Source organism: Drosophila navojoa, chromosome 4, assembly GCF_054131105.1.
Source record: "Drosophila navojoa isolate 15081-1374.11 chromosome 4, UAZ_NAV_1.0, whole genome shotgun sequence".
Taxonomy (NCBI): domain Eukaryota; kingdom Metazoa; phylum Arthropoda; class Insecta; order Diptera; family Drosophilidae; genus Drosophila; species Drosophila navojoa.
In genome coordinates this window covers 23,892,229-23,907,783 of record NC_142892.1, presented here as the reverse complement: position 1 = coordinate 23,907,783, position 15,555 = coordinate 23,892,229, and the positions used below count along the sequence as shown (strand labels likewise).

Sequence of the window (15,555 nt, the reverse complement as noted above, 5' to 3'; positions counted from 1 at the left end):
ATAAAATCATGAATAAAAGCTCAGAGTACCTTCTTCCTGCCTATAATACTCCTGTTTGATAATTTGTCTATATTTATGTATATATCTATTTATATATCAAAGTCCATGCACAACAAAGGCGTGTAGCACCCAATATGTTTAGCAGTCCCTATGATAGTCCGGTCCGGGTGCTTAGGATATTTCCAAAGAAATTTGTACACCTATTTTGAAGCAGAATGAATACCAAGTTTTTTCTGTCTTTATGGTTCTGTACTTTGGCCTTAATCTAGTTCTTAATGCGCAGCGTGTCAAAGGTAAAAAAAATAAATAAAGAAAGAAAGCAACAGTAAAAATTTAATAATAAAATGCGACAAAGTCAATTGAATGCTAGCATGTGTTGGACTCAGCTTTGCTGAGGCATGCAAACCGATGCCTTATGCAGACTTCCAGCAGCTGAAGGCATTCATAAAAGGTGGCATAGTCTGCGAATTACACTGTGGCCAAAATCCAAGAGTGTGTTAGAAATAAAGTTAAGAGCAAAGAAACTCCTTTCTCAGCAGTTAATTATCATATTAAAATTTGTCAAATTTTCGTAAGTCTAAGGAGCTTAAAACTTTGCAGATAATTTGTTAAGTGCTTCATCAATATGTCAATAGGTACCTCATACTTGTATGAGAACGATGAAGCTCAAAAGTTTTGATTGCCATACTCTTAAGAACTTCAAGATTAAAAGAAAACAATGAGCAAGAAATATGTTCACGGCCCAACAAACAGCCGAATTTGCAATCGATTTTGCCAACTTGGAACGTTGACAGTGGGCGTGGCGAATGCCCTTATGATTTAAAGTAGAAACGAAGGCTTTATAGATGCACGGTAACCCTAGCTATAATTTAGTGAAAGATGTAGACTTTATCTTTTCAGCGTGCCCTAGTGCGGACATTAGGTGAATTCGTAATGAAATAGGTACAATTTGAATCCCCTTTTATTAGCCACCCAGATTTTGGCATTCTTTTTATTCAGCTATACACTTTATAGCTCTGGTTTATATATCTATATTTCTAGTAACAAATCTCTAGGTCCCAGTTCAGTGTCTTTGAATCAAACGAACTTCATGATTGGGTGTAATAATGGAAGTAAGATGGGCACGAGTACAGAGGAGAGACACAAATTTAACTTTCAAGAGTGAACCTAACAACGAGCAAGTATGCAATAATCATTAAATTAATTTCCTCGTTTAGAGGAAACACCGTAAAGTCAATCTCACTTCAACGGACATTGTTGCTGTAGTTTTTGTTCTTGTGAGTGGATAGTTGTGCATTGCCGACAACAAAACCAAGGGAGAGCGTTTATCTTGGGGGTTACGGAAGACCCAATGCCCAATCAAACGTTTCACATAGAGTCGCCGACTGGAGCCATGACGTAACTGCTGTTAAACATATATTCGTTAGAGGAAAATCAAGTATTTTATAATGCTGTCATGCTCGAGGTATTTGTTGATTATTTCCATTGACTGTAATAATCTTGTTCAGCTGTTTCAATAAGTATTCCTTTCTATTATCAGCAGACAATGCTACGATTTATAGGCCATTAAAAATATATTATGTGGGCTTTACTCTATTAACTCATCATTCAATGTACAACTGAAAATCATAGAATACAAAATAATAATCATTTAAGACCGAGACAAAAGACTTTCTCAGCTGAACGGGCGCGTCAATTGAGGAACGGCTGTCCCTATCCACGTAACAAACTCCAATCAACCGCATTATAAGACTGTTCATTATTTTTCCATTGGCCAGGAATGATGACATCATGAAAGGAATAAAACTGATGGCTTAGTCAGTTTAGTCAGTAGCTAAGCACTCAACTTATCGAAATTTACTTGCACAATCAGACTTAAAAGAGCCCAACTTGAACACCTGTAAAAATACATTCTTGTCTTTTCATTTTCCTGCTCACATTATTAAGTAGTGGAATGGAATAAAAATTAATACTAAACATCTTAAAAGAGTAGATTAGGAAACATTGAAAAATCAGCGACATTTCGAAATGAATTATTCCCAAATTGCAGATGGGAGTTTAAGCGATTTCTTCATCTGACGCAGCTGCAGATGAATACTCAGTGTCTAGCCCTGCTCAAATAGTTTAAAATAAATGTTTAATGACATTCACTGGGTGTACAAAAGTAGACTGCACATGGCAATTGCTTATAAATAGCCGCAGTCGTAGTCATGCAGGCCGCAGCGGCCTCTTACTTTTCCTGCGCAACAATGTTGCGTCAACATTCAGACGCACGGAAGGCGTACTATAGGAATACGCAAATGGTTTTTATGAATGAAACACTGACGACTGGCTGAGCAGTGACCGAGCCTGGCAACATGGCACATGCGTAATGGCACTTTCAATGAGACTTTGGCGGCAGTCGGAAAAACTAGAGAAACTCGGCTGGCGGCGCAGTTGGCTGTCAGCGTTCAACGTGTTCGTGCCCAACGTGGACCTGCCTCAGAGGTGCCACTCGAGTGGATTCATTTTCTAGGTACATTGCCCGGTGACGACGTGTGTTTATAAATATCACTTGCATTCTGCTGAGCGGGATGACAACATACAGCCAGTGAAAGTGAGAAAGAGAAAGAGAAAAAAAAAGAGAGAGAGAGCTGTGTGTAAATCAGTGAAAGAGCGACAGTGCGAAAAAGAGATAGAGCGCTGATATTCTTGTTTATATTGAAGAGAAATGCAAATTAATTAGAAAAAAATAAATAAACTTCATATTTCGAATCGTTTACACATGCAACCAAACAAGTCTTTAAAGTGTGCAGCCGTTACATTCAAAATGTGAAAAGTGCATCTAATACTGGCAAATATATTCATGTTGATTTGTCCACAAATTAACAGCTGCTGGCTAAAATATATATGAAATCAAGTAAATCAAATACTTATAAAAAACAAAAAGTGAAAAACAAAATGTCTGCGAGCATCACATAAATTTATAAATAAATAAAATTAATATATATATTATTAAAGAGTGTGTGTGAGAGAGAAAGAGTACGAGAGCAAAGCAAATAATCATAAAAACCACTCGAAATATTCAAAACGTGAAAACATCAAGAAATTAGCCATCTCAAGCAATCGTAAGCAGATTATGAGCACAAAAAACCGAAAGCTGAATGTCGTTAATAACATGCCCTCATGTATGTATGGTCGGTGTAGGTAATTACCTATAAGAGATGCCAGCATTGATGCCCTGGCATTGATGGCTGTCATTTTTTATATAAAATATGCAAATGAGTCAACGCACCGTCGCCTGGGAATTCGAATCGCTTCGCTTCAGTTGGCAAACAAAAAAATGCTGGAGCACACGGACCTGAAATACAGACAACAGATTCACACAAGCGGAGGTACAGTTTTCTGCATTGTAAATTAAATTCCCCAAGGTAACTTCATTAATCTTAAAAGAAAAAAAAAACGAGCCAGTCGGATGCACTCTACCGCTTAATACTTGCTTATAATTAACAAATAGTTTACATTAGGCAATAAGCTTCGTAGGTACACAAGCTAGCTTATAGCTTAAGTAAATTGCTTAATTTAAATTATTAAGAATTGGTCTTCAAATCCGTGACTGAATTGAGCATATGAAATTTCCTCACTTCTGCTCACCCTACCAAACACCACTTGAATTTTTCGGTTTGGAAATTGTGTTCTTTTCATACAGTAATAGCTCACGTTACACTATCGCAAAAATTACCTATCCTCTAAGGGCTGGGCAACTTAAGCAGTTAATTTAATGTAAAACTTGAATATCAACAAAAGACATCAATCACTGTATTCTCATGTTTAGCTGGATGAAGAAAGTTTTTGTAGCTAAAACTAAACCTATGATACTGTTCGAATTTTTTTTTTTTTTTTTTTTTGGAACTTCTTTAAGACCTTTTTGTCTATAAGAACGCAGTCTTTAGTTTACTCCATAAAACTTACTAGGCAGATATACAAATTCAAAGATAAACTGATTATATCTCCGCTCAAATTATTACTGTAAGACTTTTATACTTTCGCCGTATTATTATTACATTATTATCAAGTAAATTTGGCTTTAATGAGCACATCCTTTAAAGATTCTTCGCTTTCTGTATACACTGACTGCTGAAAAAATATAAACTTCTATAAGAAAATGTTCATGCAGTACCATCGATTTTTCCAATCACTGAAACTGTATTGTGCCCCGTTAGTTAATGTTTATTTTAAATCTTTAGTGTAAAAAATCGTATTTGTAGTTCGTTTAATCAATCGCCTTTTCCTTATAATTTAACGATTTAGGTGTCGGCAATTTTTACATTGAATTTCCCATCAGAATAAAATGAGATAAATCTCATAATATATTTACAGGTGGTTCGTCATCTGAACCCCTTTTTTCCATCACGTCAACTTTATTAATAATATTTTTGTCACATTTATCACAGATTTTTGAAGCTGTCGAGTGCTGTGAGAAAAACGTAATTCATACTGTATGCCCATGACAGTGACATACATATATGAATTTTCAAGCTTTGATTTAAGATGAATTAAAATTTTTTGACACATTGCATTTAATCCTAGAAAGCTTCGAGACTGACAAAAAAGAAACGTTTTTAAAATACAAAGTGCGAAGAGAATATTTTATGAACATCTTTTTGCATTACACTGAATATATATGTTTGTATATACATATGTACAATGAAGCGATAAATATAAATAAATAAATAGCTAGGATTTAACCCTCATAAATATTTTCACAAGATAGCTTTCATATATTTTTTCATAATCTGTAATTTTGGATATTTGATTTGTAGCAATTTGCAAATTTTATTTACCGATCGGCCTAAATATCTTTCCCCACATTTTCTGAATAAATAAACTAGAAGCAGTCGCCTTAATTGCGTTAGCCCAAATACTATTTCCATATGCAAAGCACTTAATATTATTCAATCGAGAAAAGTGAAATGTAATCAACTGTGAATAAATGTTTTAGGCTGGCGAAATTTTCGCAAATTGAAAATTAAGTAAACATAAACGTATGCATACGCACGTACACGTACTGCTGCCAGTCATTGGCACCCACTTGCAGGTGAAGAAACAAATATCTCCTTTGGAACGGTCTGAGGTGAGGACCAGGCCAAGGAGGGCTGCGGGGGCTGTGAGGGTCGCTGAGCCATAGCCTTGATGCTGAGTGAGCGCTGGCTGCATTGCGATTTGTACGGGTGGGCACTTAATGTCGAGATGATTAAGTACACGCCGCATATCACGATGCAGCAGTCATTTACATAAAAGCCGGCAACATCATTTCAAAAATAACTGCGTCGCTATAATGGCTCTCGCAGAGCACATTCGCTGTGCTTCAGCCGACATCCACACTTGTACTTGTAGGCTGGCAGACAGAGAGCATAAAAGGATAATAGACGCATCCAGGCATAAATCAGCCGCTTTATGTGCCCGACCACGAGTGTACTGTTTTTCTGTCTGTCGAGCGTCTGTGGAACACCTGCTCATTGAGCAATCAAATTGCTGCGCAAATTCACACAATTATCCCCACGAATATGCGCTCCGATCCCTGATCCTTTGCATTCCGCGCATTGCAATGTCCTCATTAAAAATGAAGCAACGAAAATATGTAAATTGAAGATTTACTTTCGCCAAACGCCACGCTCTTGCAAATTATAATGACATTCGTTTTACAATTTGCTTCTATTTGCTTCGCCTTCGCTAAGAAAAAGCCTTGAAACTGTCAACTAAAAATATATCACAAAAATTCCTCTCTCTCTCTCTCTTTCTCTTCCTCTCTGGCGAATGTTCTTCTTCTTTTTTTAAGAAGCGAGCGCCGAGAAATATTATAATAATTATAATATCTGCTGTTTTCGTCTTGTGGCTCAGCATGCGTATACTCGATGCTCAGACTCGTGTCAGAGCATATCTCTTCGTACATTTTATATGCTCTGCCACACGCTCCCAACATACTATAAATTCTATACTTACCCATATACCATATACCATATATCCATATGCCACATACCCATACAGCACATGCATTCATAAATTTCCCAACTATATTAGATACTGCCTCGACTGGCTGCCAGTCGACAACAATGCCTCCAAAATCGCTGATAAGTAAATTGTACATGTGGCGCAGACACAATAGAATTACACGGAGCCGATGTCCCCTAGTTAGTGCGGCTCGCATCATTTACAGCTGTCCAACGAGCCGTATAAATTAATATACTTAAGCAGTTAATTAAACGAATTTAAGAAAATTGCCAAAGAAAAAGTCAACGGCATATAAATATGCCGCTCACTTTCTAACGACCTAAAAGGAAAATTTTGTTTGAGTTTTGGCTCACTTCTAATGAGATCCCAGTTCTATTTGCTTATTATTAACATTTAATAGTCAGCAAAGTGTTTACTAAAGTATTTATAAATAACAATCAAAGGGAAAATCAAATAATTATTGTTATTTAATTGATAATAAATATCAAACAATATTATATATACTGTTACAAATTGATGTGGATTAGAGCACACTGGTTTCCGCCTCGAGCAAGTTTTTCAAATATAAACAAGTAAGAAAGCTCTAGTCGAGACTGCTCGACTACGAGATCCCCTGAACCCTACAAGCAACTGATATTTCAATAATAGTTAGCACACTCACACTCACACGCACACGCACACACACGCATACAAACAAATACATGCACGCACATACACATACAAATAAACACACGCATACCCACACACACACGCATATACAGGCGTTTGCGCTTTGGTTGCGCTGCAGTCTAGCAATATTAGGAGAACTTATTTGTTGAATAATTTAACTTCTAGACGTACGATCGTAATGAAACTTTCAGAACGTAATCATAATGTTTAAATGTATGTGTATACCGAAGCACAAGTCTCTAGTATTTGATATACGACTTTTAAAAAGATGAGGGTGAGGGGGTGGATTTAGGGGTGGGGGGTAAATTGGGGGGTAAACAAAAACCGAAATTGTATAAAGTTCATCTTAATATACATTTTAAATTTGGAGACGCTTGAAAGATGTAGGAGATATAATTATTTAAGTGATCTTCGATAAGGTTTTTTATCGATAAAAAAGTATCAGAATGAGTTATCGTTTTTTAGTGATAAACTCGATATGCGCGCTGCTGTTACGGACATTTAAAAAAAAAGTTGAAGTCTCTAGCTCTTATATCTTCTGAGATCTCGGCGTGCATACGGACGGACGGACGGACGGACGGACAGACAGACGGACAGGGCTAAATCGACTCAGCTCGTCGCCCTGATCAAGAATATATATACTTTGTGGGGTCTGCCACGCCGCCTTCTGCCTGTTACATACATTTCAACAAAACCATTATACCCTGATTTCCCATTTTAAATGGGTTCTGGGTATACAAAAATATATACGAAAACGCTCACGCAAATAAATATTGCGCATGCACATATATCAAATAAAAAACTTAGTGAATAGAAAAGGTATTTAAGTTGGCTAAGACAATGCTATCTATAAATCTAGAATAGAAACAAATAAATAAATGAAGATAGATAGACTGATTATAGGAACTCGAGCTTTTATTTCGATTACATATATTGCTTAATATAATGTATGTATATAGTAGAGTTTATTCCTTTAGTTTATTCTAAATAATTTTTGGAAAATATAAAAATATTCCATAAATTCCTTTCAAATAAATAATGAATTTAAATGAGTCATGCTTTACCTTTAGCATTTCTTTTTGCTTAAAACTAATCTTTTACATTTATGCCCTAAGAGCGTAAGGCCTTAAATGCCCAAGCCCTAAGTAAAACAAGTAAGAAGACTCTAGTCGAGACTGCTCGACTAGGAGATACCCTGAACCCTCCAAGCTGATATACTTATCATTCTGCACTTCTATTATGCACGCACACATGCATACATATGCATCCACCCTCACGCGCCCGCGCTCTGCTAACTGCGCAGTAAGCAGCGACTGCGCTTGGGCTGCGCTGCAGTGTGGGAGATAGTATGAGAATTTACTTTGTGAATAACTTCTTTTGTAAACATACGATCTTAATGAAATTTTGAGGGCGTAATTATATGGTCAAAATGTATGTACATTCCAAAGCACAAGTCTCTAGTACTAGAAATACGTTTTTTATAAATTTAGGGCGAAGGGGGCGTGGTATCCAAAATCTGTTGATTACAAAATGTTTGTATTCATCATATGTATATACACAGTAAATTTGAAGTCTCTACGTTTAATAGTAATCAATTTTTCGATTATTCTCGATATAAAAATTATCGGATGAGTTATCGAAAAAATAAAGCAAACTCGTACTGCGTATGGTATACACGAGTATGCACACAAAATTTCAGCTCTCTAGCTCTTATATCTTCTGAGATCTCGGCGTTCATACGGACAGACGGACGGACGGACGGACGGACGGACGGACGGACGGATAGACGGACAGGGCTATATCAACTCAGCTCGTCATGCTGATCAAGAATATATATACTTTATGGGGTCTGCGATGATTCCTTCTGCCTGTTACATACTTTTTCACAAAAACATTATACCCTGATTTCCCATTTTCAATGGGTTCAGGGTATAAAAATACATTTATGCACTGTGCAAGCTTTCGCCTTCGATTCATTATGATAAGTGCATGGAAACGCTTGCATTCTTATAATTACAAATATAAAGCAAACGCCCGATGGAACCAAATAACCGCGATGTTGTTTACAGTTGACACAGAGAACAAAAAGTGGCCAAAACATATATTAGAGCAAATGCCAAAAGTTGCTCGCCCACACAAACCGAAAAACACAAACAGACAACAAGAGAGCGCAAGAGAAAGAGAGAGAGAGAGATCAGGAGTGAAAGTGAGACAGACAGAGTGTAAAAGAGTGAGAATAAATATAGGGCAAGAGCAGGCTGGGGCATTGAAACAGAAATGAAATGAAATGCAGACTGGCTGTCGCCTCGTTAGCCAGCCAGTACTATGCAATATGCACATAGTTTTTGGTCTCCTCTGCGAAGCAGTAATGAAAATCCTTGCAGGACACGTTTCCAGTTGGAATGCCACATGCAAATATCTTGCTGAACAATTAAGCTCAGTGTCATTTTAAAAAAAAAAATAACATTTATTGGAACTGTTGTCGCTGGGGCTGCAAAAAGTCCCCATACCCCTCTTCATACTTAACTAAGTCCATTCATGTGTGTGCCATGGAGCGAGTGTGAATCGAATATGTCTGATACCAGAATACATTGTAATGCGAACGAGGTCATTTATAGCTCCGTTGCTCACTTACACAGAATTCCAGGGATAATAGGGTTTAATTGCTTTGCTACTAATAGGAAGTAATGGTTGGTGGATGAATCCAATTAATTTACGAAATATCACTTAATGTAGTTTAAAGTTATGGTGAAAATAATAGTAAACGTTTAACGTTTCTTCGAAATAGAATCATTCTCCCAGTTTGAGTGCAGCATTCTGAGGACTTGACATAAATGTATTTTTGGGAATTCTCTGTAGGTACTAATACATCATTAATGAGTTGTCCAACAAAGTGAAAGCAGTTATGTATCACAGTGCAATCAAAGTCGAGCTAATAACGGCATGTCTGTCTTGAGAAATTAAAAGTTCTCAAAATTGCAAAGCTAATAACTTTTAAGTGTTTCTGAGAAAAATGTGCAAGTGTTGGAAAATTAAATCTATATGTTTTATATTCCATTTATACACTACAGCAGACTCAAACGTGGCGTTTGTTGTTGTCTTCAAAATCAAATAGAAAAAGAGAAATCATAATAATAAATAATAATAATAAAAGTGTCTCTGTCATATCTCTCGACTGGACAGTGAAATGTTGAGGCAATTGGCTAGTAAAGTGCCCATGGGCTGTGGTTCGTTAACAATATTCAAGAAAATATGGAAGTGGGGTCACGTGCAAGTGGTCTATCAGCAGCAGCAGCAGTAGTTCGTGAAAAGGGCTCCATTAAAACTAATTGACATTCTAATTGCTCGACTCCAACTCCAATGCGAGACAGCCGTAGCTGTAGCCGTTGCAGCTTCCCTCGCAGCAATCCAATTTGAGAATCTAATTGTTATAATCGCCTTTTTGTGGCAAAAATGGAACTCGGCCGGAATAAAGCAGCGCTGATTCCCGTCGGAAAATTGGATGCTCAATAACACCTGCTGGCCACGAATTTCCCATATGCAACTACCATCTCCTGCCACCTGCCACCGGGCAGTAGCCAGCAGCCACCTGCCATTTGCAACCTGCCACCAGCAGATGCAAATCGTTGGGCATTTAACATGCCACGGGACAACAGTTTCAACTACAGTCACAGTCACAGCTACAGTTACGGCAGAAGCTCGACCACAGACGATTTACTGCAGCTGCTGAGAGATAACAAATGCCAAATGCAAAACACGCATACGTTATGTTCTACAAGCCCCTCGTTAGCATTGTGGTTGCAATGCGCTCTCGCAGCCACAGCCACAGCCACTGCCACAGCCACAGCCACAGCTACCACGACTACAAAAACAACTTTTGCGTCAGTTGTTTTTATTATTTTTTTCTTTTTCTGCCTATTTTGCCAGTAGCCACAAATCATGCCGTGAACTCGGCATTAAGCTAAGAGCTGTCATGTGTTAAATTGATTTGATTATTCGATAGGCGCGCGGAGTGCCGAGAAGCCAATAAATAAACATAAATATAAATGTATATACATATATACATCATCGGTATCGACACATATACATAGAGAGGGTATCATCATGTTGTCTAATATGTGGGTTAAGCAAATAGGCCTAGGGCCTGTGTGAAAAAGAGAGTCAAACATTCAACGTAAATAGCTTTAGCTTTATCAATCGGAGACAGACTTAAATCTTAATCAATTAGTTGAATTAAAATTTAAAACAAAAATGCGGAAACATAGAATATTTTGTATTAAAATTGTAATTAATTTTGCCTTCGATTAAGTGCAGGGGACTTCAAGAATCGAAAGTCCAAACATTTCATCTAAAAAACTTTACAATTTTAGATAAAAATTATTTTTGTTTTGTTTTATGAATGTTAACTTTAATTCAAAAAAATAAAAGGATAGGTATTTTATCAAGTGCTTCCCATCCGTGAATCGTACCTTCTCCACAGCCGTAAATTTTATGAGTTTTATTATTATGTGCGCGTGCTTTGCTTGATTTGTTGGTCCAAATGCTGTGGTGACGGGCTGGCTGACAGGGGATGAGGCATCCACTTACACAGGTGAGCGCGTGTGTCTGCTGGATACAATTCGGGCACTTTAATTTGATCCATTTGTAGAAAGGTGGCGTAATATAATTATAAAGTTCACTGCGTATATTTCGCTGTCACATTTATTGTCTCAAGGATGTCTACAGCCACAACGAATTGATAAGGGAAGGTTGACTAATGTCTTTCTTCTTTTGAGTGTATAGATAAATGAATTTGCATTGGCATTATACGTCAAAATGTTTAAATGGAACTCGGCAGCAGAATTTCCTCAGCTTAATATACCTATATAAATAATACGAATTATTAGTGGTTGAGGCTCGTATACATATTCTACCTTTTTAAGCAGTATAAGAAAATTGTGGTCCACCTCAATAATACCATTTTCTCAGAAGCACAAACACTGGATTTTATTGAAGCAATAGGCTTTACTAAATATAAATTGCCAGTCGAGTCGAAATACATTTTATCCAAAAATTGATCCCTTTGCAATATATGCATACATACATATATATTCGATCTGACATGTTATATAAAAAATAGATTTAACCGAACATGCCATCGTACCGAAAGTTAAGTGTTGTTCAATTCTGAAGGATATTTCAAATGAGGAATACTCTGTAAAAACAGGGTTGCTTAAGTGTGAGGAAGCGATATTAGCAGCTCAACAAATAATCTCTCTCAAATAATCTCTCTTCCTCATACTTAAGTAACAAATAACTGAATAACAAACTTTTAGAAATGTTTAAAGCAGTTTTCATGGCTAAGTTTAGAACTTTGTGTTAGCTTGCCTAGCGTTATTTTTTGTTTACTTATATACAATTCAGGACAGTTAGAGCACCTGGCATCGTTGAGATGTGAAGGGTTTAGTCTGGACTTTACACATAAATTCTGTCTTGGTATTTCAGCTGCTAAGTCATGTTAGAAATAAATAAAAATAATTTAAACCAATAATTTTATTTAATATTCCTTTGTTTGCAATATAAACAAATTGAGTATTTTTTATTAAAACAACTGTCAATACCTTAAAAGCAATTTAGTGCTTTTGTATATATGGTATGCTTGACGAAACCCAATCAATAAATTTACCAATGAACTACTGGAACAAAGTTTGCAATACTCTTAGTTGCTGCACCAATTGCTGGGCAAATAAGCAAAAGTCGAGCCAAAAAGTTTGTTCCTGAATTGAACGATACACAATCACCTGACCAAACAAAAGCCTTGTACTAAAAGTCCTTCTATTTTTCATTTCCTCTCTTTCAGCTTAAAGTGTTAACGACAACAACAGCAACAACAAAAACTACTACTACAGCTACTGCTACTGGGCTATAAAAAGCTCTGCGCCCCAGTGTGAACCATAAACGGAAAGGCAAGCAACGAGCTTTCTACGCAATCTCTAAGTCACCCTCACTCAATACCGTGTGTGTATGTGTGAGTGTTCAAGTGAGTGTGCACAGGTGCGACCCAACAACAACAACAACTACAACAAACTATTACAGCGGTCAACGAATTTATGTTGCGGCCAAAGTTGTTGCTGGATAAAAGTTTAAATGCCAGGAACAGTTGCCAGCTAGCAAATAGATCCCAAATAGAAAACTTCCGATGAGCGGCGCAGCGGAGCGGCTGCTGCTGAGCCTGCAACAGCCAGGGTCAGGTGTAATGCCGCCATCGGCATCCGGCGACTACGACTGGGCGCCCATCAGCGACGATCAGTTCCTGGCCAGTGCGACGGGCCAGCGCATTGAGGAGACCGCGCGCTACGATCTGACGGACTCCGTAGACAGCACCTTGGCCCCGGTGCTGCTCAATGCGAGCCAGCGATTGCTGAACGCCAGCTATGAGGCGCAGAACGAGAGCGCGGATCTGGCGTGGCTGCACGAATGTGAGCTGGTTTACAATCCGCAGCTGGAGAATAATTGCATCGAGTTCTGGGTGTGCGGCGTCATACTCAACATTGTTGGCGTTCTGGGCATACTGGGCAATGTGATATCAATGATAATTCTGTCCCGTCCGCAGATGCGCTCCAGCATTAACTATCTGTTGACTGGTTTGGCGCGCTGTGACACGGTGCTAATTATTAGCTCCATGCTGCTGTTTGGCATACCCTCCATTTACCCCTACACGGGCCACTTCTTCGGCTACTACAACTTAGTGTACCCGTTCATATCGCCGGCGATGTTTCCCATCGGCATGATCGCCCAGACGGCTAGCATCTATATGACCTTCACCGTCACCCTGGAGCGCTATGTGGCCGTCTGTCATCCGCTGCGGGCGCGTGCTCTCTGCACCTATGGGCGTGCCAAGATCTACTTCATAGTGTGCGTCTGCTTTGCGCTCGCCTACAACATGCCGCGCTTTTGGGAAGTGCTCAATGTGAGCTACCAGCTGCCCAACACGACCATCGTGCTGCACTGCATCAGACCCTCGGCGCTGAGGCGCAACCCGACCTACATCAATATATATATACACTGGTGCTACCTGATTGTGAACAACATAATTCCCTTTCTCACGCTGGCCATTCTCAATTGCCTTATCTATATGCAGGTGAAGCGCGCGAATCGGGAGCGCCAACGGCTCTCCAGATCGGAGAAGCGTGAGATCGGTCTAGCGACGATGCTGCTGTGCGTGGTGATTGTATTCTTCATGCTCAATTTCCTGCCGCTGGTGCTAAACATCTCGGAGGCATTCTATAGCGTCGTCGATCACAAGCTGACGAAAATCTCCAACCTGCTGATCACGATCAACAGCAGCGTCAACTTTCTCATTTACATCATATTCGGCGAGAAGTTCAAGCGTATTTTTTTACTCATTTTTTTCAAGCGACGCCTGAGTCGTGACCAGCCGGATCTTATACACTACGAGAGCTCAATATCGAACAACGGCGACGGCACCATGAACCATCGCTCATCCGGCCGCTTCTCACGGCACGGCACGCAGCGGAGCACCACGACAACCTACCTGGTCACCACCGGAGGCAGCAGCTCACTGAACAGCGTTCGGCTCACGCAAGTCTCCGGCTCGCCCGGCCTCCTGCAAATCAAACGGAATCGAGCACCGTCGCCCGGCCCAGTCGTCTACTATCCAGGGCCACGTGAAATGCAACGATCCGTCTCCACCACGAACTCGACGACAAATAATAATACGGCCCTGGGCTACGACTGGACCGTGGATGGCAAGAAGCTCGGCCACGTCTCCTCGGGCTTCTGAGCTATCCATAGTAATGTACATAGTGTAGATGGTAGACTCCTAGTCACTTATATATATATATATATATATATATATATATATATATATATATATATATATATATACGAGATATACATACATACTATATAAACTAAGCGCGCCAAGCGTCGCGTTACTTTGTGATAAGCGTTATATGTTGCAATATCCTTCTCTGAGCTCTGTACTCCAAGCTCTTTAAAGACACCACAAAACAAAAAGTACAGCAAACATTTTATAAAATCACGCACTCAATCCTTAAGAGCTCACAAATCATACAACAACATTTAATTCAGCAGTTCTTCATATGAAAGAATGAGCTTAGATGGACATCTGTAGAGTAATCTTAACGAGATTTAGCTGGGGCTCAATAGGCGTAAGAATTACTAGGCGGAGACGAAAAGACTATATATAGTTACCGAATAATGTATCTATACAGGTTGATTTGAATGTCAGTTACCAAATTCATATTCGTGATACTTATATGTATGACAGATCCTGAATTAATTAATTTTTAAATAAAACTAATTCATACATGTATACAACCGTCCCAAATAACAAATTGATAACCCAATACAGCAGTTTGGTTATTAGACTTTCAATTCACATCTGTTACCCTACAGAGAAATCAGTTTTGGTTAATTCTCAGAAGGCTCACGTTCCAAAACTGAAAATTTGGGAATATTTGGGATACTTTCAAATCCTGATTGACACCCCCATGGTGGGCGGTAACATCTCATTTCTTAATTATGTTAATGTTCGTGCCAAATTTTAAGGTGATAGACGGGCAGAATTCAATCTTATAACACCATCTAATCGAGTATCATATATACAAATACAAATGTATATACCTCCAATAACTGCAACAATATGTATATCGCATAACTTTGAATTGTTAAGTACATGGATGTATGTATGTATATACAAAATTATAGTTTGAGTAGAGACAAGCGTCCATGATCTAACTATTACGTCCTCGATATGTGATACTGTCCCAAATCATTATATCCAAATTTCTTGAAGCCGTCTGATGAATTTAGAAACATATTATTCTCTTCCAACTTTCTGTACACATTTATTGAGCTCAAGGACACTCA

At 38.5% G+C, this 15,555-nt stretch overlaps 1 protein-coding gene across 1 annotated transcript; it reads left to right on the top strand.

Moving 5' to 3' along the window:
• The first annotated feature begins 2,416 nt into the window (after window positions 1-2,416).
• Window positions 2,417-14,523, top strand: FMRFaR (FMRFamide Receptor). The gene is made up of 2 exons (XM_089259561.1): window positions 2,417-3,410; window positions 12,500-14,523. The coding sequence occupies exon 2, from the start codon at window positions 12,839-12,841 to the stop codon at window positions 14,441-14,443; it is 1,605 nt and encodes a 534-aa protein (XP_089115687.1). The 5' UTR covers window positions 2,417-3,410; window positions 12,500-12,838; the 3' UTR covers window positions 14,444-14,523.
• The last annotated feature ends 1,032 nt before the right edge of the window (window positions 14,524-15,555 follow it).